Source organism: Phoca vitulina, unplaced genomic scaffold (assembly GCF_004348235.1).
Source record: "Phoca vitulina isolate PV1807 unplaced genomic scaffold, GSC_HSeal_1.0 scaffold25, whole genome shotgun sequence".
Classification (NCBI taxonomy): domain Eukaryota; kingdom Metazoa; phylum Chordata; class Mammalia; order Carnivora; family Phocidae; genus Phoca; species Phoca vitulina.
The window spans coordinates 33,364,269-33,389,388 of record NW_022589728.1 but is presented as its reverse complement, the minus strand read 5'-3'; the positions used below and the strand labels follow the sequence as shown (position 1 = coordinate 33,389,388).

The window sequence follows — 25,120 nt, the reverse complement described above, 5'->3', positions numbered from 1 at the left end:
TGTGTTTGGATTGGAGGACACGCAGAAATACGGACAGTTTCGTGGCAGTAAAAAAAATACAAGACAAACAAGTGATGAGCCGCTGGCCAACTTTGTTTTGTTTTAGATGGCCGTAAGTCTACTTTAACTTTTCCTCTCATAAGAGGAAAAAAAACAGAAGGATTCAGAACTGGAAGAAAAGCTGAAATCCCAGAATATAATTACTTGAGGGTAGAGGGAATTTGTAGGTATTAAATCACATTTTCCCCTGAAAAAGGCCTTTGTTTTTGTGGTTGAAAAGAGCCCTTTGTTTTTATGGTTGAAGTTTTGTGAAGTAAAAAAGAAAGTATTAGAGAACACTTCAGAATCAGTGAACTAAAAAGATGTTACATTCATTATTTTAAATACTTAGGTTGTTAAGAAGTCTAAAATGTTACAGTTAGAGGTAGATAACAGTCCCAAGTTTCCATGGAATCTAATAATTTAGTATCTGGACATCAAACAGATCACAAACTCCTTCATTATCATCTAAATTAAAGTTGTAGTCATCTGCCGGGGTAGGAGAAAGCCGTAAGAGAGGAAACACTGCAAGCAAAACAAATTCAGTGTTAAACACGGTTTTTACATACAGTTAATGATGTTTAACAAAATACTCTCAAATACATTTATCCAAATTAAATTACATATAAGAATATTTTACAGTATATAATAGAAAAAGTAATACATTAATTTGACTTGTATCTGGTGTATATTTTGAAAGATTCTCATTTAAAGATAATGTATGCGTTGGTATGCATAGGTATAGCATGAGAAAAAGAGGCTAAAATTTTTATTGGTTGAACTTGTCACACTAATATATGTGCTTCAGAAATATTGGTCAGGATGCCTGGGTGGCTCAGTCGGTTAAGCATCTGCCTTCGGCCCAGGTCATGATCCTAGGGTCCTGGGATCAGGCCCTTCATCGGGCTCCCTGTTCACCAGGGAGTCTGCTTCTCCCTCTCCCTTTGCCCCTCCCCCCACTCATGCTCGTTCTCTCTCTCAAATAAATATTTTTTTAAAAAAATTGGTCAAAGAATGTCCTCTGATCTGCTAAATAAGTTACTACTTTGAAAACAAGTAGGAACTCGACTTAATTAATTTGCTGATGTTCTGTTTCTACAGAAATGTTTAATCTCAAATGGTTACTGTACCATTTGCTTATTTAACAGTTGCAACTTCCTAGGTCTGGCTATATTTGTTAGGAACCAGGACTGAATCCAAGAACTTACAGAAAGGTGAAGCCAAAAGAGTTACTATTAAAGTAATTACAATTTTTTTTTTGTATTTTTAAGAGTTTTAAAAATTATTTCAGAACAGATGGCAACTTGGCTAATGTTAGTAATAGTTCACGTACTTCACATTGGTATCTTGAAATTGGCCTTAGTAGGGGTATTTACAAAACTGGGTTTTGAGATTACCTACATATTATTTTACTCTTCCTGGCCAAATTCTTCAGATGTGAAAGGGCCAGTGTGCTAACTGTAGAAATTTATTCAGTGATGGTAATAAGTATCCCCTTTTGGGCTCTTTTTTCTCGAAATGCAGGAAAATAAAAAATCTGAAGGATGCCTATGATTTACTGTTAAGTGGGAGATTTTTCATGAATCGTCATAGTGTGTTAAGCAGTTAAAAAATATAGGTTCCACATTTAACTCATGCCATTTATAAATTCTAGAAAAGCATTATTGATATATAAAGTAGTTAGTAAAATTTTAAACTACTTACCATCAGAAGACATTAACTCATCAATGATATCTCCACTAATAGATCCTGCTGGAAACAGAAATGTGATAAAGTTTTGTTACATTTCTGTTTATATATTTTAATAGTAGAAAGCAATTATATTTAAATGCAGTTTATATTTAAACAGTATATATGCAACAGCTAACAGCAGCTTGATTAACAACACAGTGTTAAAGTAATTGAACTTTATGGAAAGATGCGATTTTCACGAGCACCTACTCTGTGCTTGGCATTACTTTTAAACTTCCAAACTCAAGATGTAGATCAAAAGACTCATCATCGTTCTCCCAAAACTTACTCCTCTGTTTTACAAAGTCAGTGGTACCGTAATTCTCCCAGTCACCCAACCTTAAAACTTCAACATCACTTTCCATTCCTCCTGTTGTTAAATTTATCTCCAGATCTCACATATCAAAGTTACTTTATTTTGCCTAAACAATATTTCTCAAATCTTTCTCTTTCCAATCCTGTTATCACCCATTTTAGCTTTAATGTTCTCTCCTAGTTGTATAACTGCGGACTTCAGATCTTCAGTCTCCATTGCGTCTTATCCTTCTGCTTCCCAAAAGCATCTTCCCTAATTGTGTTACTTCTGTACTTACCAGTTTACAGTTCTAAGTATGCTACTTCCCTGCTCACAAATCCTCATTGGCTTATGAGCTAAAGTCCCAACTCAGTCTGATATTCAAGCTTCTCTCTAATCTGACCCCAAATTATTCTATTTCCAAATATAAAACTATATACAGAAATTTTTTAATGCTTTGTGGAGACCAATGTACTAATTGTGTCTTAAACTACATAAAACTTGCCTGTCTTTATACATTCCCCATTAGATTATAATTAGATCATAAGCTTTTTAAGGAGTACACTTTCCACTGTGTACCCCCATTCTATCCCTGAAAGTATAGAAATAGTTACAGAGGGAGGATAGGAGGACAAAAAGCTGTGAACTCCCAGAGTAGTAAGGCTCACACCACATTCCAATGAGACACATGCCAAAGGTAAAAATAAACATGGGATTGTATACAATGTAGTTTTTAATGATCTGCAATATTACATCTAGACTGGCATGACTTAAGTCTAAGTCATTCATTCAGCAACCATTGACAGAATATCTGCCATGGGCCTTTTATTTGAATCAGTAAGTAGTTGCTAAATACCTAGCCATGTAACCACGGAAAAAAATTGAGTGCCCAAGGAAATTTTTATAATTTAGATGTGGACCCTATTCCTGATGCCCAGTTTTTAGAGTTTTAGTTATTTTCATTTCAGATTAAACAACTTAGGAAGGCAAGATTTCCAAAATTGGAGTTGAGACCTTTTTTCAGCTCTTTAAAACTAAGCTTTGCAAATAAAAAGTATAGTGATAAGGAATATGAAGAAAGGAGGCAAACATCACTATATTGTACACCAGTTTGACTTTTCTTAAAGGTAATTAGAACACATTTCAATCATTTATCCTAGAGTGACTAAGAGAGAAAAGTGCCTTACAAACCTCTGATTAAAAAAACAAAAAAAACCCTGACATATGTAAATAGTAAAAATGGGGGAAAATGAACAAATTTTGATTAATTCCAAACATGGAATCCTAAGGAAAACTGCAAAGTTAGGCCCATTAACTATCTTTTCCTTGGTCACTGTTTATAATTCTACACAGTCTTAACCACATTATACTGTATTCAATTGTATGTGTCTGAATATACAATCAGATTGTATGTCTACGTTACCTAAGAAACAAATCTGTAGTAATACAATTAAAGGCAGGATCTGTTTTTAAATTTTCCTCATAATACCTATCCCAGTGCTGGTCACGCTGACAAATTCAAAAAAGCTCACCAACTTGTTTAATATGGTATTCATATTCATATTCTCCCTTCTGATTTCTTAAAACAAAGGCTCTAGACCCACCTGATGATAAGTCTGTGGCTGGTGTCTGTTGAAGATTTTGGCTTCTTTCGGAGACGTGTTGCTCAGGCAGATTCTGAGTTGCTATGTTGGATTTCTGTGGAGTCACTGGAGTGGAGGGCTGAGAGGAGGGTTGTGTGAGGTCATCAGGTGGGGGGACAGGAAAAACCACAGGCTTAGACGAATTGGACTCTTTATTTATAAGCAGCACGTGGATGGGTCCTGAATGACTCTTTAGATTGATCTGGTATTTCTTTTGTCCATTCTGACCCTTTAAAGTTATTGGGTATAAACAAATGAATAAATATTAACATTTCTAACTACCTTGGAACATTAAAAATTAAGATAAAGCTACTAGGGACTATTATATAGCATAGAATTATATGTAGCAAAGTCAATAAATGTCTTTGACTCAATTAGAAAATGTTTTGAAAAAGGCCCAATTTAAAGCAATCTATTATTGTTGATATTTAAGTTGAACTTTTTCCTCAGGATTGTTATATCAGTTAGGGATATAATAATTTTAACTGATTTTTTAAAGATTATTGACTACATATCATTACTCATTCCTTGATATTTTCTAGCTCAAAACAAATTTAATAAAACTTGTAATCAAAATGTTAAATAATTCAGTCACTTCTATAATTTTACTAAAGTCATCCAAATTCAGATATCAATACTTTCAGGTAGAAAACTTGAAAGCAGTAATTTGAAAGTGTTTACACACAATTAGCTCTTATTCAGCTAAAGAGAAAACATTTGACCCTCTTAAGACAGTGGATCCATTTTAAGAAAAGTTATCCTACCATTTCTGGAATAGGTACTTCCAGCTGTGTACCAGAAGGTGCTTGAATGGCCAAAAGTGTATCACCTGGTGAAAAAAAGTATTTTTAAATTTTAGAAAATAATATTGATCTTGGAATGCAGTGGCAAGAGTATGGGCTCTGGAGTCAGAATGCTTGGGTTTGAATCCCAGGTTAGGTGACCTTGGGCTTTGGTTCCTAATTCTGCAAAATGGGGGAAACATAACATACTGCATAGGCTTGTTTTGAGGATTAGCTGAGGTAATACATGTAACAGTAGATCTTAGAAGAGGCTAAATACTTAGTGTTAGCTCTATTATTCTCATTAACAAATTCAGCTCAAGTTAATTTTGCTTTCATTCAGTCTTGTATAGTCTGAAATTCTTGAAACGTTTAGCCTCAAGTAACATTGTTTACTTGAGATTTTTAAATTACTTAAGTGACTAGGGATACTAGAGATTAGATATGATACTGTGAAAACTTGAGCTTAAGTGAACTTAATTTTAAAGCTAAACTCTACAGCAGACTCTGTTGAGTTGAAGATTAAAAATACTTTCCCCAAACTTTCTTAGAAAGCTCAGGACAGGGGCGCCTGGGTGGCTCAGTCAGTTAAGCATCTGCCTTTGGCTCAGGTCATGATCCCAGAGTGCTGGGATCAATCCCTGCATGGGGCTCCCTGCTCAGTGGGGAGCCTGCTTCTCCCTCCCCCTCTGACCCTCCCCTGGCTCATGCTCTGGCACTCTCTCGCTCTCTCTCTCAAATAAATAAAATCAAAAAAAAAAAAAAAAGCAAGCAAGCTCAGGACATATGGTGGCAGAGTAAAGCAGTAAGTCCACACATATTGTCAATATAGTCTTGGAAAGTCAGATTTCACTTGGCAAGGTGCTTGGCAGATCTTTTTTTTATGTGCATAATACATAAGACTGTCCATTTAATAAGCCCTGCATAACTAAATATAAATATGTATGCAAAATTTCATTTTACTTGTGTTATAATTATGGGAACACAGCCCCCCTCACACTGTAGTTACTAATACACTGTATTTTCCTTTCAAGGAGAAAACATGGAGGCAGGGGATGGAATAGGGTTAGGAATAATTGTCCTGGTTATAAAATGGATTCACCTAACTCTGCCCTCATGCTTTCTTTGAGTTCATTTGTGACCAGCACACCTGCTTCATACAGTTTCATAAACAGTGCCAATGAGAACCATGTTTTGTTCAAATTTGGTCACTGACACTACAATTCTGTGACTTTGAGACTGCTGTTTAATCTTTCTCTGACTTAGCTGCCCCTCCCACACAGTTTACACCTACCAATGCAGTCAATGAAGTGAAAACTGAAAAGCAGTTACTGTCATGAGAACAGAAACAAAAGCAACCTATAACTATAGAGCACTGTAGAAAGACACAAAATGTCCACAGTTCCTGAAAATAATGACTTCGGGTGAGTGCCTGGGGAATGTTGAATCACTCTACACTAAATAGATCGATCAGAGGAAGAATGTTAGAACAAACTGACTAACAGTACTTACCATTAAAGCAATTACAGATGTCTTCATGAGTTACATAGGAAAATGTACTGTCATAAGAGTTAAGGAACAACACGTATACCAAGGTCTAGGCATTTAAATTAAGATAATAAATCTGTAGGCCAAAACAAAATGACCAAATGCATGAAGGTGTTGCCACACATGGTAAGATAAAAAAAAAAAGTCTTTAGTCTGGAAAGGCAAAGACAAAGGTCCATAAGAGGAGTGCCCATCCTTTGCTCCAAGAAGTCACTTTTGATTTTCTGTGACATATGAGGACCTTTGAGAGAGATGAAAAACAGTGCATATTGCTCACGGAGACAGGGCTTCTGGAGGGGAAGATACCGGTTGGGAAAAGGATGCTATCAGTAGGAGTGGAGAGTGACCAAATTGAGAATCTTCCTGGGTCATGGTTTAGGGAACTGGAAATGGCCAGAATCTTGGAAAGCAATGCAGCAAAGTCCAAGATCAACTAGTTCAATGGTTTTTGTATTTGGGGGCTCCACAAGACACAGCTTGAAGGGGTGCTTGGGTGGCTCAGTCGTTAAGCATCTGCCTTCAGCTCAGGTTATGATCCCAGGGTCCTGGGATCAAGCCCCGCTTCGAGCCCCGCATCGAGACCCGCATCGGGCTCCCTGCTCTGCGGGAAGCCTGCTTCTCCCTCTCTCACTCCCCCTGCTTGTGTTCTCTCTGTCGCTGTGTCTCTGTCAAATAAATAAAATCTTAAAAAAAAAAAAAAAAAGACACAGCTTGAAAACCCCATTGTTATCAAACTGTTAAGGAGCTTTGATCTGTAGAAATAGCAAATGAGATCATGGACTTATTCAACAAATTACCAAAACAACATAAAAAATTAATTGTATACATTAGTCAAAAATTCATGAGAGGTAGTAGAAGATAAATGCCATTAAGAGATTCCATAAGAGTACAGGCAAGTTTACAAATCAAGAGAATCGCTGGTATTTGAGAGAATAGTGCTTTTAAGAAACACATGAAGTATACCCCTAATATTTTTCCCCCACATAATATGATAAATACATAAGCCTTGGTCCCCAACCTGGAGTAGGTACTATCTTTGAGTTAATATTAGGCAGAAAGTATCCTGGATTGATTGCAGGTCCATGATATTTTATTTTCAAGCCAAAATTAATTTTTCAAAACTTTGAGAGTTACTGAATTTTTGCCACTTCAGAATACTGAGCATAATTATTTAAATATACCTATGCATTTAACAATGACTTCTAATATTCAGAGACCCCCTAAGCACACTTTAGCTAGCACATTGCATCCTATCAATGGTAGATTGAAAGTGGATGAATTTTTTTTTTCTCAATGCAACACAGGAATAATGTTAATAGATGTATTGTGTAGTTTAAGAGGTAAAAACTTTTCAAATATTAGTATAAATTGTTAGAATGATATTGTAAAATTAAAATGTTATATTCACTTACAAAACTTTTTAGAACACTAGAATAAAGTAACTGATCTTCAGACTGGAAAATATATAAATACAAATTCTCTGGCTATATGTCACTTATTTAAAAGGATATCTATTATTAATGGAGTCGTCCATCACATTTTTGATGCTTTGCTGTAGCCACAACTTCTGCTGATCAAGTTCTCTTTCCTTCAGTTCTAGATCTTCAATTTCAGCTTTAAGATATCTTAATCTATCTATGACTTCTTTAGTATTACAGCCAGCACCTACACCTCTTAAAAACATATGAGAATTAATATTTCCAGTATCAAGCCCAGGTTAACATCACTTAATTTTTATAATAATAAAAACTGACTGAATTAGTAATTTATTCAAGACAAAAAATCCTTATAATCTTCTAAAAATCAAGCATTACAATCCTTAGAAAATTTAAACATCGTACCTCTGAATATATTTGCTTAGAAAATTTATTGGCAAGAACAATCAAATTATAAAAATTCTCAATGCATTTGCCATACAGAAAATGAAAATTTTCGGGGCGCCTGGGTGGCTCAGTTGATTAAGCGTCTGCCTTCAGCTCAGGTCAGGATCCCAGGGTCCTGGGATCGAGCCCCGCATCGGGCTCCCTGCTCCGCGGGAAGCCTGCTTCTCCCTCTCCCACTCCCCCTGCTTGTGTTCCCTCTCTCGCTGTGTCTCTCTCTGTCAAATAAATAAATAAATAAATCTTTAAAAAAAAAAAAATGAAAATTTTCATAAAGTCTAAAATAAGTTCTCAGAATATTCTAGAATGGTGTTTGTCATCTACAAGGCCAGGCTAGTTAGTGACTGGCACCAAAAGGATGTCAAAGCTAACAGTCACACCTGGAAGTGTCATGACGTAGGCTGAGATGCTAGTAAAATAAGTTACAACCTTTTAATATTTTGGTGAGATTCTGGCTTTAAAACAAAACAAAACAAAAAACTAAGGCCAAAGGGGACAAATTTGCAGAACAGAAAGTATTTTTTACATTCAAACATACAACCATACAACAGTTAACAAACGACAATATGCATTTCAATCAACTACTATATATAAGGTACATATTCTATATATAGGACATAGTTCCTGTTCTTAAGGAGTTTATATTAGTTGGGCAGCTAAACACTTAGGCAGAGCGGGATTAATAATACAACGCAGTATGCAGTGTGTGCCAAATGAGTAACTTGAGGGAGAAAGTAAGATTTGAATTTTCAGAGTGTAAATCAAACGGCAGACAGAGTAAGGGAGCACGCCAACACAGGGGTGACATATATACAGAGACCCAGAGCGGCGTCCAGGGAGACAAGGGGCCTGGTGAGACTGGAGGGCCGAGAGAGGATTCAGGAGAGCTAAAGAGTAGAAAGGTCAGATTTTACAGAGCATTAGGGAGAAAAGTAAAGGTTTTAGAGTAGGGTACTAGTTTGTAACTTACTTCCACTGTATGCTATTTTTTGACTTTTTTTCAATCAGGTCAATTCCCTCCAAGACATTGGTGATATCATAAATTCTTCTTTTTTGTCTCACAGCCAAAGTATCTGCAGCCTGTTTTCAAAAAGGGGAGGGGGGGAGGGGGGAGGCAAAGAACAATGAAATAAAGGACAGTTCATATTTTAAAGCCAAAAAGGGTTGATTATTAAGTTCACAGCATGACAGCCCAATCCCAAATTTGACCTGGTCAGTTGCTTGGGAACAATAGGTGGGTATGTTCAAAGCATCTCTCAAACATTGCAAATACCAAAGAAATTATTCCATTTAAAAGCCAGCAGATGTTAGAGTGGGGAAAAAAATATATGAAGGGTCATGACACAAAGCCCACAGAAATAAAAGAACACAATAAGAATACTTCACGTCACCTTATGGACTAATCCTGAGGAGGAGTACTAATTGTCTACCCATGTCACTTCCTATTTCATTTCTCTTTTCATAAACAGTCTTGTCTAAAAACAGCCTTAATTGTTTTTTGAAACTTTGAAAAATTATATCTCAGCAACCTGTTAATAATTAAGTCTAGAGACTTGGGGGATTTCTAAATTATACAAACACTTGTAGTACCGAAATATACTATCTACACGTTTTAAACTCACAGTGAAAATGGAGGAGTGAATCATGCCATCCCAACACAAAGTATAAAATCAACAAGAAATCAAAATCTATAGCACAAAGTTGTGGTACCAGCAAATATAATACAAAAGCTTGGTAGTTTGACTCAACAAAAGTAAGGTCAACAAAAATACTTCATGCTACCATGTTACGAATAAATGCAGGAATGCTATACTGTTTCTCTAATTGGTTCCCATTCATATTTATGAGCTTTGTTCCCCAATGGAATAGACAGACCTTAAAAAAGAAGTTATCCTACAGCTCTTTTTCGGGGTGAATTAGACAATAACCTATCTTGAATGTGGAGTCATGTGATAAGAGTTATGGTAAAGAAACAACACATTTATGTCCTTACAAAATTCAGCACATTATCCAAATTAATGAACAGAATTTAGTTTCATATAATTGGTTACCAGCTCTCCCAAGGCATCACTACTTTCTTGATTCTTTAAAAGCATAGGACACACACACACACAATCCGGGACAGCATATTATTTGCAATCTGGACCTTCTTTTTACAGGAGCAAGTGTGACTAACTTCACAGGCATTTAATGTTGATTCTATCAATCCATTTATCGTGCTACCAAAATACCAAGTTACCACTGTCCAATTAATTAATCATTCAGGCCTTCAGGAAGGGGATTCATGCTTCAATCAGTGGACCAGGAGAATAAATAAGATGTGGCAGAAAGAATGAAGAACAAGAAACCGAGGTTCTGAGTCCCCAACTCTGACTATTTGGTTCCATCTCTTCTAGAGAACCAGAAAATTAAAAGTAGGGCTAGGCATGGTTTCCTTGATCTCCTTTTCCCTTGTACTTAGCAATTTCCTTCCTGTTTTATCAACATTCATAAAGTTGCTTGAGTTTGAGGCTGTTTTTCTAAAGAGCAATAATCTGCAAAGTTAACTGTAAAAATCTGAAGTTGAGGATTCATCTCTCACTTCCCTCGGAAGAGGTCTTCTTGAGAAGTAACCCAGAGCCCTTCAAGCCAGCTCTACGGTATCCGTATCTATGTACTCACACACAAAAGCCTTCACGACCATAGCAACAGCTCACCGGTTAGGGTATTAGGACATGTTTGTATGAACCAGACTGCAAGACCTATCCAAGGTCATCAGGCGAAGAGCCATCAGAGCTCACTTTTAGATCAAAATTTTTTAAAGTTTATAATCTAGTTTATAATTCATTACTGTTTTTTTTTTTTTTAAAGATTTTATTTATTTATTTGACAGAGAGAGAGATAGCGAGAGCAGGAACACAAGCAGGGGGAGTGGGAGAGGGAGAAGCAGGCTTCCTGCCGAGCAGGGAGCCCGATGTGGGACTCGATCCCAGGACCCTGGGATCATGACCTGAGCCAAAGGCAGACGCTTAACGACTGAGCCACCCAGGCGCCCAATTCATTACTGTTTTAACATGACAAATTTTAGGCCTTTATTTCCAAAACTAAACATTATTTCTTAAATACTTTTCTATTTAAGTATATAAACACATAAATGACCAGCGTGTACAGAACATTATCACTTAAAAAGGATCTCCAGGAGGTTTTTATTTCAGCAGCCCCGTCATTCTTTGGACCGTAGGTTCTGGAGTTCGGCACACAGGGATCCAGTCACAGCGCCGCCACTTCCTATCTTCAGCTTGTCTCAGACTCATGAAGCCTCATTTCCTTTTTTGTAAAATGCAATAATAACATATCTGAATTGTGGGGATTAAACTAGATAATCTTAGCACAACTGTCTGCTACGCGGATCGTGGATGAGATTTAGAGTTTGTGTGTATACGGACCTATCACATTTTATGCAGTGTTTCGGAAAGTTGTGTGAATTCTTAAAGTTTCATGAAGTAATTCAAGACATCATATTCAATAGAATCATACAATGAATCACCATCATCATCATTCATTTAGCCACTATGATGTGCCAGGCTTGTTCTGTGTCTTATGGATAGAGTAGTAACGGAACAAAGTCCCTGCCCTCAAAGAGGGGGAAGGAGTTAATAATATGCAAATAATTGTTAGGAAGAATGCATGTAGGGGCTATATTTACAGCATTTTAAAGCTCCCCGAATAAGGTGGCATTTGAATTGAATGGAGAAAGTGACCCTGAAGAATATCTGACAGGAAGCAGCAAGTGCAAATGCTCTGAAGTGGAAATATGCTTACTCTTCAAGGAAAGACGGGCAAGCCAGTATGGCCTGAACAGTGAGTGAGAGGGAGAACGGCGAGAGAAAGGGGTGGGGAGGAAAGGAGGGAGACAAGGCGGGGGGCGGGTGGTGAGAGACAGAGGTAAAGATGGGAACACCCGGATAGCAAGGGGCCAGATCACTGGGGTCTTGCAGGCCATTGTCAAGACTTCAGCTCTTACTCCCCGTGAAATGGAAAGCCACTGGAAGGCTTTAAGCACGTGGTCACTTAATGCCCTGCTTTAAAATGTTCTCTCTGGGTGTTCTGGGTAGAAAAAAAAAGGCTACTGCAAAAGCAATGGCAATAATCCATTCGAGAGATGGTTAGTGGCTTGAATGAACAGGTAACTGAGGATGTTGTGAGAAATGGTGAGATTCGGGATATATTTTGAAGGTATAGCAAGCAGTAGATCCAGACAGCAGAGTCAAGGGTAACGCCACAGTTTTTGACATGAGCAACTGGAGATGAGGAAGACTGCAGAAGAACAGGTTTGAGGCACTAGAAATCAGGAACTTGGCTTTGGATAATTTGACCTCCAAGGGGAGAAGTTCAGAAGACCACTGGACATGAGTGTGTGGGTTAGCAGAGAAGTCCAAGCTAGAGATACCATTTCAGTAGTTGTTAGTAAATAGACATTTTAGGTCACGGGATGGAACCCAATGGATTCACCTAAGGAGGTAAAATTAGAAAGAGAAGATGTCTAAAGGCTGACCCCAGGGTACTCAGTGTTTAAGATCTGGGAAGTGAGGAGCAACTTGACACTGAAGTAAGAGAAATAGAAAGAGTGGCATCTTGAAGCCAAGGGAAGAGTGTAAGAAAGAGTGACCAGGTCAAGTACCGCTGTCAGGGTGAGTCAGATGAGCAGTAGACCTGATCATGGATTTGACTTTGGCAAGTCACTGGTGACCTTGGTCAGAGCTGTCTTGACTGAGTAATGGAATCAAAGCCTTAATGGAGAGAGTCCAACAAAGAGTGGAAGGAAAGCTACAGCAGACAACTCTTTTGAAGAATTCTGCTGCAGAGAGGAACAGAAATATGGGGCAGTAGCTGTAGGGGGTTATGGGGTCCCTCCAGGAAGTTTTTTTTTCCCCCTTCCTTTCTCTCTTCTTTTAAAGATGGGAGCTAATTCAACACATAAATTATGCTGATAAGAATCGTCCAATAATGGAGGCAGAGGGATAATTAACCATGCAGGAGAGAGAAAGGACCGCTACAGGTAGGCAAGAAAGAATGTGAATCAGATGAGCTGAGGATTAGCCTTAGATAATAATAACAAGGCATATTAATAACTGCATTCCAGCCGAGTTTCTGGTGCAGATGTAGGTAGGATAATAGACCAGGTAGGGGGAGAGTTTAGACATTTCCTTCTGGTTGCTTTCTATTTTTCGTAAGTGGAGGTTGGTTGGGGGGGGAGTGAAGAGGGGAGGGGATGGTTAATGGTTTAGAAGAAAGATGAAATATTCATCTAAGAGAGTAGGAGTAAATACTGTAGAAGGAATGCTGGACGCAATATTAGTCCTCTTGAAGTTAGTCATTGTGAATTTAAACTGAGACCCATGAGCATCAGTGTGCACTTTCCTCCAGCCCTGGAGAACAGCCTGGGTACTGGCAAGGGGCAGGCAGAGAGCAAATGGGTACATCCTCATCCCATGTTGCCACATGGCTATTGAATAAGCGCACACGTGCATGCATCAAATTTACTTTAAAAGGTTACATTTGCTATTATAGATTTGACCTATAAAACACAAAGGAAGCATCTATTTGTACAAACCAACTCAGTTTTGGGGGAAAATAAACAACCCTCTGAAAGAAATACATCTCCCCTCCAAATAGTAACTCCTTTTCTAAAACTATGTCACCAATTGCAAACAAAGTGGTATCTATATGTGGAACAAAATTAAAGCTTGTGATGCTTTTTAGAGGTGGGTAAGATAAATCAGGAGAACTGAGAGAGATCACATGTTAGTGCTAAAAAGGGCTTTAAGAATTTCCTGGCCCCACCCCTTCACTTTAACAAATGAGTCCACTAAGACCCAGTGTCAACTCTGGGGGAGGGAGAGAGATTATGTTGTAGGTTTATTTGAGTTAAGATTAGCTGCAGCTCATTTGTTCAACAATGTTCTTCTGATGGAGCATGATGTTGCATTCAAATGCGCTAACATACACACAATAACTATGGGAAACATCCCGTCTTTCAGGTTCTCCATCTGCAGAGCAGGTACTTTACTCTCTTCCAGGACCGTAACTGTCAATACGTGTGTAGTCAATGCTTCAGCTACTATGCTTCGGAAACTAATACCACAGTCAGTGGGGCCAGAATCTAAAAGTAAAAAATGTGCCAGGGAAACACTATATAAAGTCAGTTAGTTATATATATATATGCGCACACATACAGATAGGATGCTGACAATAAGGTGAAAAGAACCCAAGTGATGCCCCCAGAGTGCCCATAAAATATTAAAAAACATTTTTAAAACCAAGTGAACTCATTTTCGACTGTGTCATGTGGTATTTTCTGTTATCTATCTTATGATAAGGTTTGAACTGATTATTAGCTAATTTCAAATACTGATAAAGATAATTAACTTCCAGAATGTCTGATTTCAAATCACAGCTAAGAACCATTTATAAGCCAGTAACAGGATAACTGTGTAATAGGATCTTCCAAAGAATATTACCTAATTTAATGCTCACACCATTCTCCTCATTTTTTGGGTACAGACTCATAAAGCTAATGGATAATCAAATGGAATTTGACATTAATTATATATTCATGAAATAAGTTTGTGGCAAAACATTTTCAAACGGGCTCTATAATTTGAAGATTTTAAATAAATGCGGTGTGCCGTCAAAATTCCCAAACTAAAAAAAAATTGCACTGAATAAGCAATTTAAGTACCATTGGTACTTGTAACAAAAGAACTGTATACATATCTAAGGTTGTGGGTAACACCTTGTGTTAGAGAATGAGGTATAAAAATGGAAACAGTCCCATATTGTAGAGATAAAGTATTATAAGAGGTTGAAAAAAAGAGAGATTACTTAAGGTGGAGGCAAAAAGGAAAGCTGCTGGAAGAGGCTGCCATGTGCTTTCAATGGGTCTGCAGGGGACATTGAATCAATAAGGAAATTAAATACTAAAAATAAAGAACTAACTTTGTGGATACAAAGGCCTCCCTGAAGAAGCAGCACTAAGCACACAGTATTTTAATTCCAACTCAGCATCCTGCCCCAAAGAAATTCCTCCTAAAAAATCTCCAATGCTTTTGGTACCCCAAACAGTCATTCCTAAACATGATATTGATATATATGTACCAATATTTTTGAAATGCATAAGCTTTAAATTTGTTTTAATTTTTATTTTTAATTGGTTCTTATTGCAGTATAGTTGACATACAATAACTTATTAGTTTCACGTGTACAACTTAGTGATTCAACATTTATATGTTGTGATCACCATGTTAAACCTAGCTACTGTCACCAAAGTTGTTACATATTATTAACTATATTCCATAGTTATACTTCGTATTCCCGTCTTATTTATTTTATAACTAGAAGCTTGAGCCTTTTAATAAACCCTGCATAAGCTTTTATAAAGAAACGTGTTTTATTGTTTTACTCAAGTCACCAAAGATTACTCAAAAGAAAAAAGAAGATATTTGATAAAGTATCTGTTTAAGTAGGTAAAGCCTGCTGAAACTCTGAAATCTATAAATTGCAAACTCTAGATTGCCTGTCCAAGTCTTCAACTGCTTTGGAAATTCTCTCCTCGTAAGTACTAACTTTTTAAAACAAGAGCAAAATTCAGTGTGCATCTGCTATTCTACCACTTGGGTTTGTGCTGGTGGCAGGCACAGACGTGAGAGGCTCTGGGATAGGCCTGACATACTAACTTTATGACCCTGGGCAAGTTACTTAGCCTCTCTGTGCCTCAATTTCCTGATCTGTATGACTGTTAAGATGCTGTTATTTGAGGATTAAATGAGTATATCTGAAACACTTAGAAGAGTGCCTGGCACATGGTAGGCATTGCAGTTGTGTTATTGATCCAAATGATCCAATTTCAATTATTGATCCAATTTCTCCCCTAAAGTAATGAGAAAAGTTTGCTCTTGGAAGGTGTAGCATGGAACAAAAGAGAACACCGTACCTATCTCACTAAGTCACTATTTAACACTTTGGAAGGCAGTCAAGCTCAATGAAGTAGAACAAAAAGGCTTCTAAAGAGCAAAAATAGATATAAAAAGGTGTATTTCACTACTCAAAACATTCACCCCATTTGGATCCTACGTTACTCCTTTTATATGATTCCTAACAGTTGGGCTATTTAATTTCAAGGTCCACGGGAGAACTGGAAGTACCATCTGGGACAGTAGGGAGGCACCTCGGAGCAATCAAGCACAAGAAACTATAGAAAGGACAACAACTCACAAAGCAGACACAGCTCAGGCCTCTCGACAAGACAGCAGTCCAACGTAGAAAAGCCTTGAGGCGGGGCGCCTGCGTGGCTCAGTCGGTTAAGCGTCTGCCTTTGGGTGGGGTCTTGATCCCAGAGTCCTGGGACGGAGCCCCATGTAGGGCTTCCCGCTCAGCAGGGAGCCTGCTTCTCCCTCTCCCTCTGCCCCCACCCCTCCCCACACTTATGCTTGCGCACATGCACTTTCTCAAATAAATAAAATCTTAAAAAAAAAAAAGATAGCTTGAGGCTATCATCTCCAAAAAATACAAGAAATAATATTCAGTAGGTGCTTCCAAACCCACCTTACAGCGTTAAGAAGTGTGCAACTGCCCATTTCCCTGACTTTCCCCTACAACTGTAAGCTGCAATCTACTAAAGGAAGGGACTGAGGTACACAATGGTTAACTCCTATTTGTTGAACGAGATGGGAAAAAGCCTAGAAACACCTTATATGCCTGTCTGTAAGAAAGGTTAATTCTGATTAATGTGATGGATGTAACTTGTGAGGCCATCACAAATTATGTTTATAATTTAGAAAGATAAAAGTTTGATCTCAGCTATAAAAAGGTGTAACAAATTGAAGAAATATTGAAAACTGAAGACAGTGGTTCTCTTTGGGTGATGGCATACTGGGTAATTTTTATTTTAATCTATTTCCGAGCTTTCTACTATTTGTATGTTACTCCAATAATTATACTTTAAGTTTAAAAAATGAATCAGAAAGAAATCCTCCCTTCCACAAACGTATTAGGTTTAATGTATAAAGAGAGAATAATTAGGGACAATTCAGTTTTAACTGGCAAAATCTAGAAAAAAATGTATTTATAAAAAATATTCTTATTAAAGAAACAGCTAATACAATTCAGACACCCAAATATATGTATGATCCATATCAACAGGCAACCCTATTCAAACATTTCATTCCTTTAGTCAGCTAACAAGTGCTTGACTTTTATAATTCATCCTTGGATTGTGATATTATTCTCAAAAACACGTTTATACCATTGAAGTAGACTATCTGAAAATTATTACTCTCATTCCTAATTTATTTTCTCTTTCTTTTTGCCTGGTGTAACAAACTTTTTGAGACTTTTAAAGTTGGCGAGTTTCTTGTAAATAGACACCTGAATTCTTTTTCATCTAAACCACTTCATTAAAGGGTAGATCAGTCAGTTAAGTGTCCGACTCTGATTTCAGGTCATGGTCTCAGGGTCTTGACATCAAGCCCCATGTCGGCCTCCGTGCTGGGCATGGAGCCCGCTTGGGATTCTCTCTCCCTCTCTCTCTCTGCCCCTCCCCCTCCACTCACTAGCACTCTCTCTTTCTCTCAAAAAAAAAAAAAAAAAAACAACTTTATTAAAAAGAGAAAGGAATTGAATACATTCATGTGTAATATAGAAACAGGTTTCAATTATCACTCATTTGATGTATTTTGTGTTATGCTTTCATGATGTTACCTTTTGTTCTTTTTCATGGACTTAAGCTGTTATTTTCCCCCCTTAAAATGAGATAGCAGTTCAAAGTGTGTTTCTGGTCTATTAATAGTTACCTTTAAACTTAATAACATATGTATATGCTTAGCATGGTGGCTCAGGGCATCACTTCTGGCAGCAGGCTACCTAAACTTACGTGTCACTCACTGTGGATATTTTTTTTTTTTTAAAGGTTTTATTTATTTATTTGACAGAGAGATAGAGCCAGAGAGCACAAGTGGAGAGAATGGCAGAGGGAGAGGGAGAAGCAGGCTCCCCACTTGAGCAGGGAGCCCGATGCGGGGCTGGATCCCAGGACTCTGGGATCATGACCCGAGCCGAAGGCAGACGCCCAACCATCTGAGCCACCCAGGCGCCCCGTGGATATTTTTTTAAAGTAAACTCTACACTGGATGTGGGGCTGGAACTCACAACCCTGAGATCAAGAGTCACATGCTCCACTGAAAGAGCTAGCCAGGCACCCCAAAAGCTTTTCTGTTTTTTGTTTGTCTGTTTGTTTGTTTTTTAAGGAAGCACCATGCCCAATATGGGGCTTGAACTACTGTGGATATTGACCGTCAACCTCCTTACACGTCACTTTCCTATCAGCAAAATGGAGACAATCTCTCTTTTATACTTTTAAGGATTAAGTGAGTTCATACAAGTAAAGCATTGGGCATAGCGCCAATCATTTAGTACCAGCTATTAATAATAATTTTTATTAGTGTTGTAGAGCTTTAGTCTCCTGAGAATTTTTTTCCATTTAGCCAAGCACCTGGTATTGATGTTTAACAATTAGACGCCGGAATAGATGTGTCCAGGTCAGCTTTCTATGTGCATATTTAATAATTTTATTTTTTAGAGCAGTTTTAGGTTCAAAGCAAACCCGAGCAGGAAGTGGAGTTCCCATATACCCTGCCACCACATGTGCGTAGCCGCCCCCACTATCAGTATCCCTCACTGGAGTGGCACACTGGTTAAAACTGACGGACCCACACTGACATGTCATTACCACTCTAAGTCCATAGTTTATATTAGGGTGCATTCTTGGTGTTGTACCATATACGGGTGTTGACAAATGTGTAATGACATGTGTCCACCATTACAGTGTCATACACAATAGTTTCACTAAAAATTCTCTGTGCTCTGCCCTCTCACTTCTGAACCACTGATCTTTTACTATCGCCGTAGTTTTGCCTTTTCCAGGATGTTATATACTCAGAATTATACAGTAGGTAGCCTTTTCACATCAGCTTCTCTCACTTAGTAATACACATTTAAAGTTCTTCCACGTCTTTTCATGGCTTGATAGCTTTTTTTTTTTTTTAAAGCACTGAATAGTATTCCATTGTCTGAATGTGCCAGTTTATTTATCCATTCACCTACCAAAAGACATCTTGGTTGCTTCCAAGTTTTGGCAATTACAAATAAAGCTGCTATACACATTCATGTGCAGGTAGACATAAGTTTCCAACTCATTTGGGTAAATACCAAGTAGTGTGATTGCTGAATCATATGGTAAGAATATGTTCAGTTTTCTAAAAACTGCCAGTCTTCCAAGGTGGCTGTACCATTCTACATTCCCACAAGTAACGTATGAGAGTTCCTGTTGCTCCACATTCTTGCCAGCATTCAGTATTGCTAGTGTTTTGTGTTATTTTGCAATTCCAATAGCTATGTCGTAGTATCTCATGTTGTTGCTTTATGTTTCTTTAATTTTGGTAAAATACACATGACATAAAATTTACCATCTTAACCATTTTTAAGTGTACAATTTGGTAGTTTTAAGTACATTCACACTGACGTGCAACCCATCTCCACAACTCTTATCCTCTGGCAAATTCTAAATCCATAGTATGACTTTGCTGGGGCTGCCATAACAAAAGACCACAGACTGGGTGGCTTAAACAACAGAAATTTATTTTCTTACAGTTTTGGAGGCTAGAAGTCCAAGATCAAGGTGTTGGCCAGTTTGGTTTCTTGAGAAGCCTCTCCCCTTGGCTGGCAGATGGTCACCCTTTCGTTGTGTCCTCACATGGGCTTTTCTCCGGGGGAATGAATCCTGGCGCCTGTGTGTCCAAGTTTCCCTTCTTCTAAGGACACCAGTCTGAATGGGTTAGTGCCTATCCCGATGACTTCATTTTAACTTCATCATCTCTTTAAAGGCACTATCTCCAAATATAGTCACATTCTGAGGTACGGAGGATTAGGGCTTCAACATATGGATTTTGAGAGGACACAGTTCAGCCCATAACATGCTGAACCATTAAACAACTTCCCATTCTTCCCTTCCCCCAGCCCCTGGAATCACTCTTCTATTTTGTCTCTATGAACGTAACTACTCTTAGTTACTTCATATAAGTGGAATCATATAGTATTTATCTTTTTGTAACTAGCATAATGTCTTCAGGGTTCATCCATGTTGTAGCATGTGTGAGAATTTCCTTCCTTTTTGAGGCTGAATAATCTTCCATTGTATGTACATATCACATTTTGTTTATTTATTCATCTGTTGATAGACACTTGTATTGCTTCTATCTTTTGGCTACTGTGAATAATGCTATGAATATGGGGTATACAATTATCTATTTAAGACACTGTTTCTGGGCGCCTGGGTGGCTCAGTTGGTTAAGCGACTGCCTTCGGCTCAGGTCATGATCCTGGAGTCCCTGGATCGAGTCCCGCATCGGGCTCCCTGCTCGGCAGGGAGTCTGCTTCTCCCTCTGACCCTCCCCCCTCTCATGTACTCGCTCTCTCTCATTCTCTCTCTCTCAAATAAATAAAATCTTTAAAAAAAAAAAAAAAAAGACACTGTTTCTAAATCTTTGGGGTATACACTCAAAAAAGTGAAACTGTCCTGAGAATTGTTAAGTATGCCCCAAAGTTCTGGCTGTCCTACTCATATATCTTTCCTTAGGCTAATCCTATCTTTATCCTGTGACACCAAATCTTTGCTTTATGTCACAAACTAAGGCCTTAGATTAATTATTTATTTCTTCCAGGGCATATATTAATTAGCTAATCATAAATTGGTATGAGTCAGGGACCTGTGAGATAAGGAACATCATAAATACTTTATCATTTTAACCTAGGTATTATGCAGGCAATTAGTAACATAAACAATTTTAATACAATCTTAATCATGCTTTAAAATTCAAGGTGGCACCAAAATGACAAATAAAATATAGAAACTCAGTTAGAAATTATATTTAATAGGAATTTCCAAAACAATATATAGGTAGTCATGACTATCTTAACAGCGCTTTAAATTCTTACTTCTGGAAGAGTAGAACCCTAGTTTAATTTGTGAAATAATGTGGAATTCACCATCAATACCCTCATTTTTAAAGGAGGAGCTCAGGGCACCTGGGTGGCTCAGTACGTTGGGCTTCTGACTCTTGATTTCAGCTCAGGTCATGATCTCAGGGTTGTGAGATCAAAACCCCAAGTCGGGCTGCATGCTTAGCATGGAGTCTGCTTGAGATTCTCTCCCTCTGCCCCTTCCCCTGCTGTGTGCGTGTGCATGCTCTCTCTTTCTCTCTCTCTCTCAAAAATAAATAAGTAAAATCTTAAAAAAAATAAAGTAGGCGCTCAATACCTCTTTCTTCTGTCATGGGCAGAGGGATAAAAATAATCATGTGTTTTTCTATAGAAGAAACATTCTATGTTCTTACATAGTTGAAAAACTTAAATGAGAGAAGTTTGTGGTTTTTTTAAGGAATACTAAAAGACAGTATAGCATAAACAATAGAAAAATGGTCTACTTTCAAATCTTACTCTATCACTTTCTACTGTGTGACACTGGGCAAGTTACTTAACATATCAATTTTCTCATCTGTGAAATAGGGATGTTAGGCCCAAATTTCCAAGTTGTTAAGACGATAAAATTAGTTAATATATATAAAAAGTCTGGAACAAACTCTCAATAAATGCTAGTTATTAGCAGCATATATTGGCAAGCCAGATAGCTTGCTTGAGAGGAGCAAGGGATAATGTGTCATCTCACTGGAATAAAAAGATAAGTACTGCACCCCACTTGTGTAAATAAGACCATATAGTATAGGTGTGGGAGTGGGAGAGAGATATATAAGTTTCACAAACCACCTTCAAGGTGTTTCTAATCTCTAATTGTTAAAGTATACTCAAACAGCTTTATTAGAATTTATTTGCTTTATTAAGCTACATCCTCAGGTATATTATGAAGAAGAAATGCATCACCAAGATATAGCATCCTGTTCTTATTTTTCAGTAGTAGATGTCATGGTTCACAATAAGAAACACTGGAAAGATTTCACTGTAAGATTTTTATATGAATAAGATTTTACACATATATGTAAATAAATGAAAAATATATGTAAATAAATATGTATATTTTTCATGTATATGTGAAAAAAATGATACTCAAAGTGGTCTTTAGGAGTAAAAAAATCATTAATACAAAGAGACATAATGTTACTGCAGAAATCTTGGAAACTTTTAGGAAAGTTCCAGGATGAATGAAACAATGCTGTTACAATAAATTAAATTCCACTTCCTACTTACTTTCTCTGTGACTTCTGGAGAACACTTATATGGCTTTAGATGAAACAAGAGGAAGCCAAAGAATTTAAAGGCAAGTAAGGCAAAGTTCCATCATATTCCCAGCTGAGTTGAGAAAGAAGCCCTCAAAGTTAAACCCTGAGTTCAGCTCTATCTGGAAAACCCCAAACTTCCCTGATTCCCTTTAACTGAAACCACAGTACATTTACACAGTAAATTCAGGATACAACTCAATGTCTAGATTTTGAATAGCAGTTTGCAAGCCATGTTTTGTAACATCTCTGGCTTTCTCTGATGACTTCATGACTTCCTTTGAAATTCTTTAAACGGAATCCATTTTTAGTTCTTGACAATCTAAATACTATATATACACTATAAAGCACTTTCAGGGAGGAAGCAAGGGAGGAAAGGCTGTAGAAAGAACAAGGAATTTCCAGAGCTGGGGGGAAATTCCAGGAATAAAAAGATAGACAGTAGAAACGATGCAAAATGCACACATCATGTCTTATTTGAATTCAGATAATTCAACAATCACTTAATGAACACCTACTGTGCGCAGGGTAAGGAAAGGGCATTAAAAGACAAACGTCACCCCCTGGGCTACACTCAGAGGAGGGCCTCTAGTAGAAACCTTCAAGTCCCCCGGAGTCCTCTTCTCTACTTTCAGGGAATACTACAGACGCCGTTTCCTTTGCTCTAGGCACAACCTTAATGATCTAGGTCACACTTTCAAAGCCAAGTAAGGTGGTCCCACTGGCACTCCCCTGGGTGCTGGGACCAATCAACAGTATAAAATCAGATTTCGGATATCGGGGAAATGCCTAGGAGGGGGTCTGCGGTGATTAATGACTCGTTAGTAATTTTTATTTGTTTTTAAAGCTTTGGTTCCTACTTAAACTTGGTGCACTGGTTGAATTTTAATTCAAGTAATCACATTCTCCTGTTCCTCGGCATTGTGGAATCCTTCCAAATCCTGCCTGGAACGGTTAAGTCATTCTGTTTAACCGAACAGCTTTTGATGCATATTGTTGTTTGAAAAACTGTAGTAAAAGACGAAGCACACGTTCTCATGAAACAGGAGTTTACCAAGCGCTTCCACCACCTTGAGTCAAAGTTCTAAAACATCCCCTTTCTGTGTGACGGCAAAGCTCACTTTTAGAAATCTGTATCAGATACCAAATTAAATCAAAAATCAAATATGCCCCTCCCAATCATCAGGACGATGAAAAGAATTGTGCAGGGAAGCAGTTTTTTTTTATTATTATTATTATTACTATTATTATTTCAACGGGGAATGAGTGTGGAAAGTTCGCTTTTCTCCTCTTTCATCCGGAAGAGGTGGCAAAATCGGGTTTTTTGTTTTGTTTCGAACAACGGGAACACGGTCTCCTCTAGAATAGCCTATTAAAACCATCAATTCCCAACAGCAAAATCGATCCCCAGGTGTCTCCAGGCAAAGTGCCCGGGTACCCCCTGCGCCTCTGCCACAGGTGGACGCGGAGCAGCAAGGACCCTCGGTCGCCCTCGGGTTCCTGCGCCAGAAGCCACGCGGGCGCGCTCCAGGTCCTAGGCTCTTTGTCGAGAGCCCAGCGCGGCGCCGGGCCCTATTGGTTGTGCGGCCGGTCGGGACCATTCTGGTCCCTCGTCCCTCCCCCATCCCGGAGTCCTGGGCCTGGGCACCAGCCACATGGCCCTAGCTTTGGGGTCGCCCGGTCCCCGCGGGGCGCGTCCACACCACGCCGCCCGACCCACTCTTCAAGGGGGTGGGCTTCTTCGGAGGCCGCGGGCAACGAAGTCCGCCCCCATCCCCGCCTCCCGCGCTCACCGCTTTGAGATCCAGGACGCCGTCCTTGGCCTCCTGCAGCAGCGACACGAACTTGGTGGTGAGCAGCCCCAGGCTCTTCTCGTGCCTGCTGCTACCGCCCCCGCCGCCCCCGAGCTGAGGCGGCGGTGGCTGCTGCGGAGGCTGCGCCTGGGAAGGCTGCGGCTGAGGCCGCTGGCCCTGGCCCTGGCCCTGTGGCGCCTGCTGGCCCGAACTCGCGGGCTCCGCCGCCGCCATCGCGTCCCCACGCCGCTGTGCTGCGGCCCCCGCGCCCGGCCGCTCGTCTGCCCCCGCCCGCCGCCACCTGCCGGGCCGGCTCTGCAGCGGCCGCTCCAGCCGCCGCAGGCCGAGAGCAGAGCCAAGGGTCGCGGGCCCCCGCAACAACAGGTGCGCGCGCGGCGCCCACGGGACTCGGGGCGGCTAGGCGCGCCGGCCTCCGCCCCCTCCCCAAGCCCTGAGAAGCGTGAATGAAGCCCACGACCGAGGGGAGGGGGAGTGGAAGCGAAGAGAAGGGGCAGCGAGGGGTGGGGACCCGAGTTTAAATGGCAGGAAGTGACGCCGCGGCTCGCCGTTGCCTGGAAACGCATTTTTCTGTGGGAAGGAGGAGCGAGCGGGGAGGAGGGGAAGCGTCGGTGAGTGTGTTTCACACTCGCCTCCCCGCTGTTCGTGAGCTGCCTGGAGGAACGACGACCTCCCGCAGCGACAGCGGGAGAAAGCAAGGACATCTCTGGGGCAGAAAATCACTCTGCCCAGTGGCCCTTAGTTTCTGAGCTCCGTTTGTAGAGCCGCAGGAGATCAGATTTGGGTCGCTTATCGTCATTGGGTATTATCTGCTGAGCGCTCTTTTTGAGCTTTAGAATCTTTTGCAAACATTTCAGTGACCGGGACCAAGTGCAGGGTTTTATTCCATAGATCATCTTTTTAAGTTTGGAATGCAAGAGAAGCAAAATCCTGGAGTTTAGGGTTTTGTCCTCATCAGCAGTCACTCCCAACGCCTTAACTTTGTAGGTAGAGAAACTGAAGTGTAGTGGGAGAGGTTGCGAATTGCTGGACTCACGGCTAGACCCCAGATCTCCTGCATTTAGAGG

The 25,120-nt window shown here is 39.4% G+C and overlaps 1 protein-coding gene across 3 annotated transcripts; it reads right to left on the bottom strand.

The window, feature by feature from the left end:
- Positions 1–49: 49 nt before the first annotated feature.
- On the bottom strand, positions 50–24,272 carry E2F5 (E2F transcription factor 5). Of its 3 annotated transcripts, none has more exons than XM_032421776.1 (8): positions 24,036–24,272; positions 8,889–8,998; positions 7,550–7,711; positions 6,003–6,046; positions 4,473–4,537; positions 3,670–3,937; positions 1,744–1,791; positions 50–564 (listed from the first exon to the last, which is right to left on the bottom strand). In XM_032421776.1, the coding sequence occupies exons 1-8, from the start codon at positions 24,267–24,269 to the stop codon at positions 455–457; spliced, it is 1,041 nt and encodes a 346-aa protein (XP_032277667.1). In that variant the 5' UTR covers positions 24,270–24,272; the 3' UTR covers positions 50–454. The 3 variants fall into 3 exon arrangements, with proteins under 3 accessions (XP_032277667.1, XP_032277668.1, XP_032277669.1); XM_032421777.1 differs by having other exon boundaries at positions 1,744–1,788; XM_032421778.1 differs by having other exon boundaries at positions 3,670–3,787.
- Positions 24,273–25,120: the final 848 nt, after the last annotated feature.

Coding starts and splice junctions, on each gene's coding strand:
- E2F5 (XM_032421776.1), bottom strand. CDS start 24,269: ATGGCGGCGGCGGAGCCCGCGAGTTCGGGCCAGCAGGCGCCACAGGGC. Junction 8,999..24,035: donor GCGTCCTGGATCTCAAAGCG/GTGAGCGCGGGA, acceptor TTTTGAAAACAG/GCTGCAGATACTTTGGCTGT. Junction 1,792..3,669: donor AGCCACAGACTTATCATCAG/GTGGGTCTAGAG, acceptor TTCTGTTTCCAG/CAGGATCTATTAGTGGAGAT.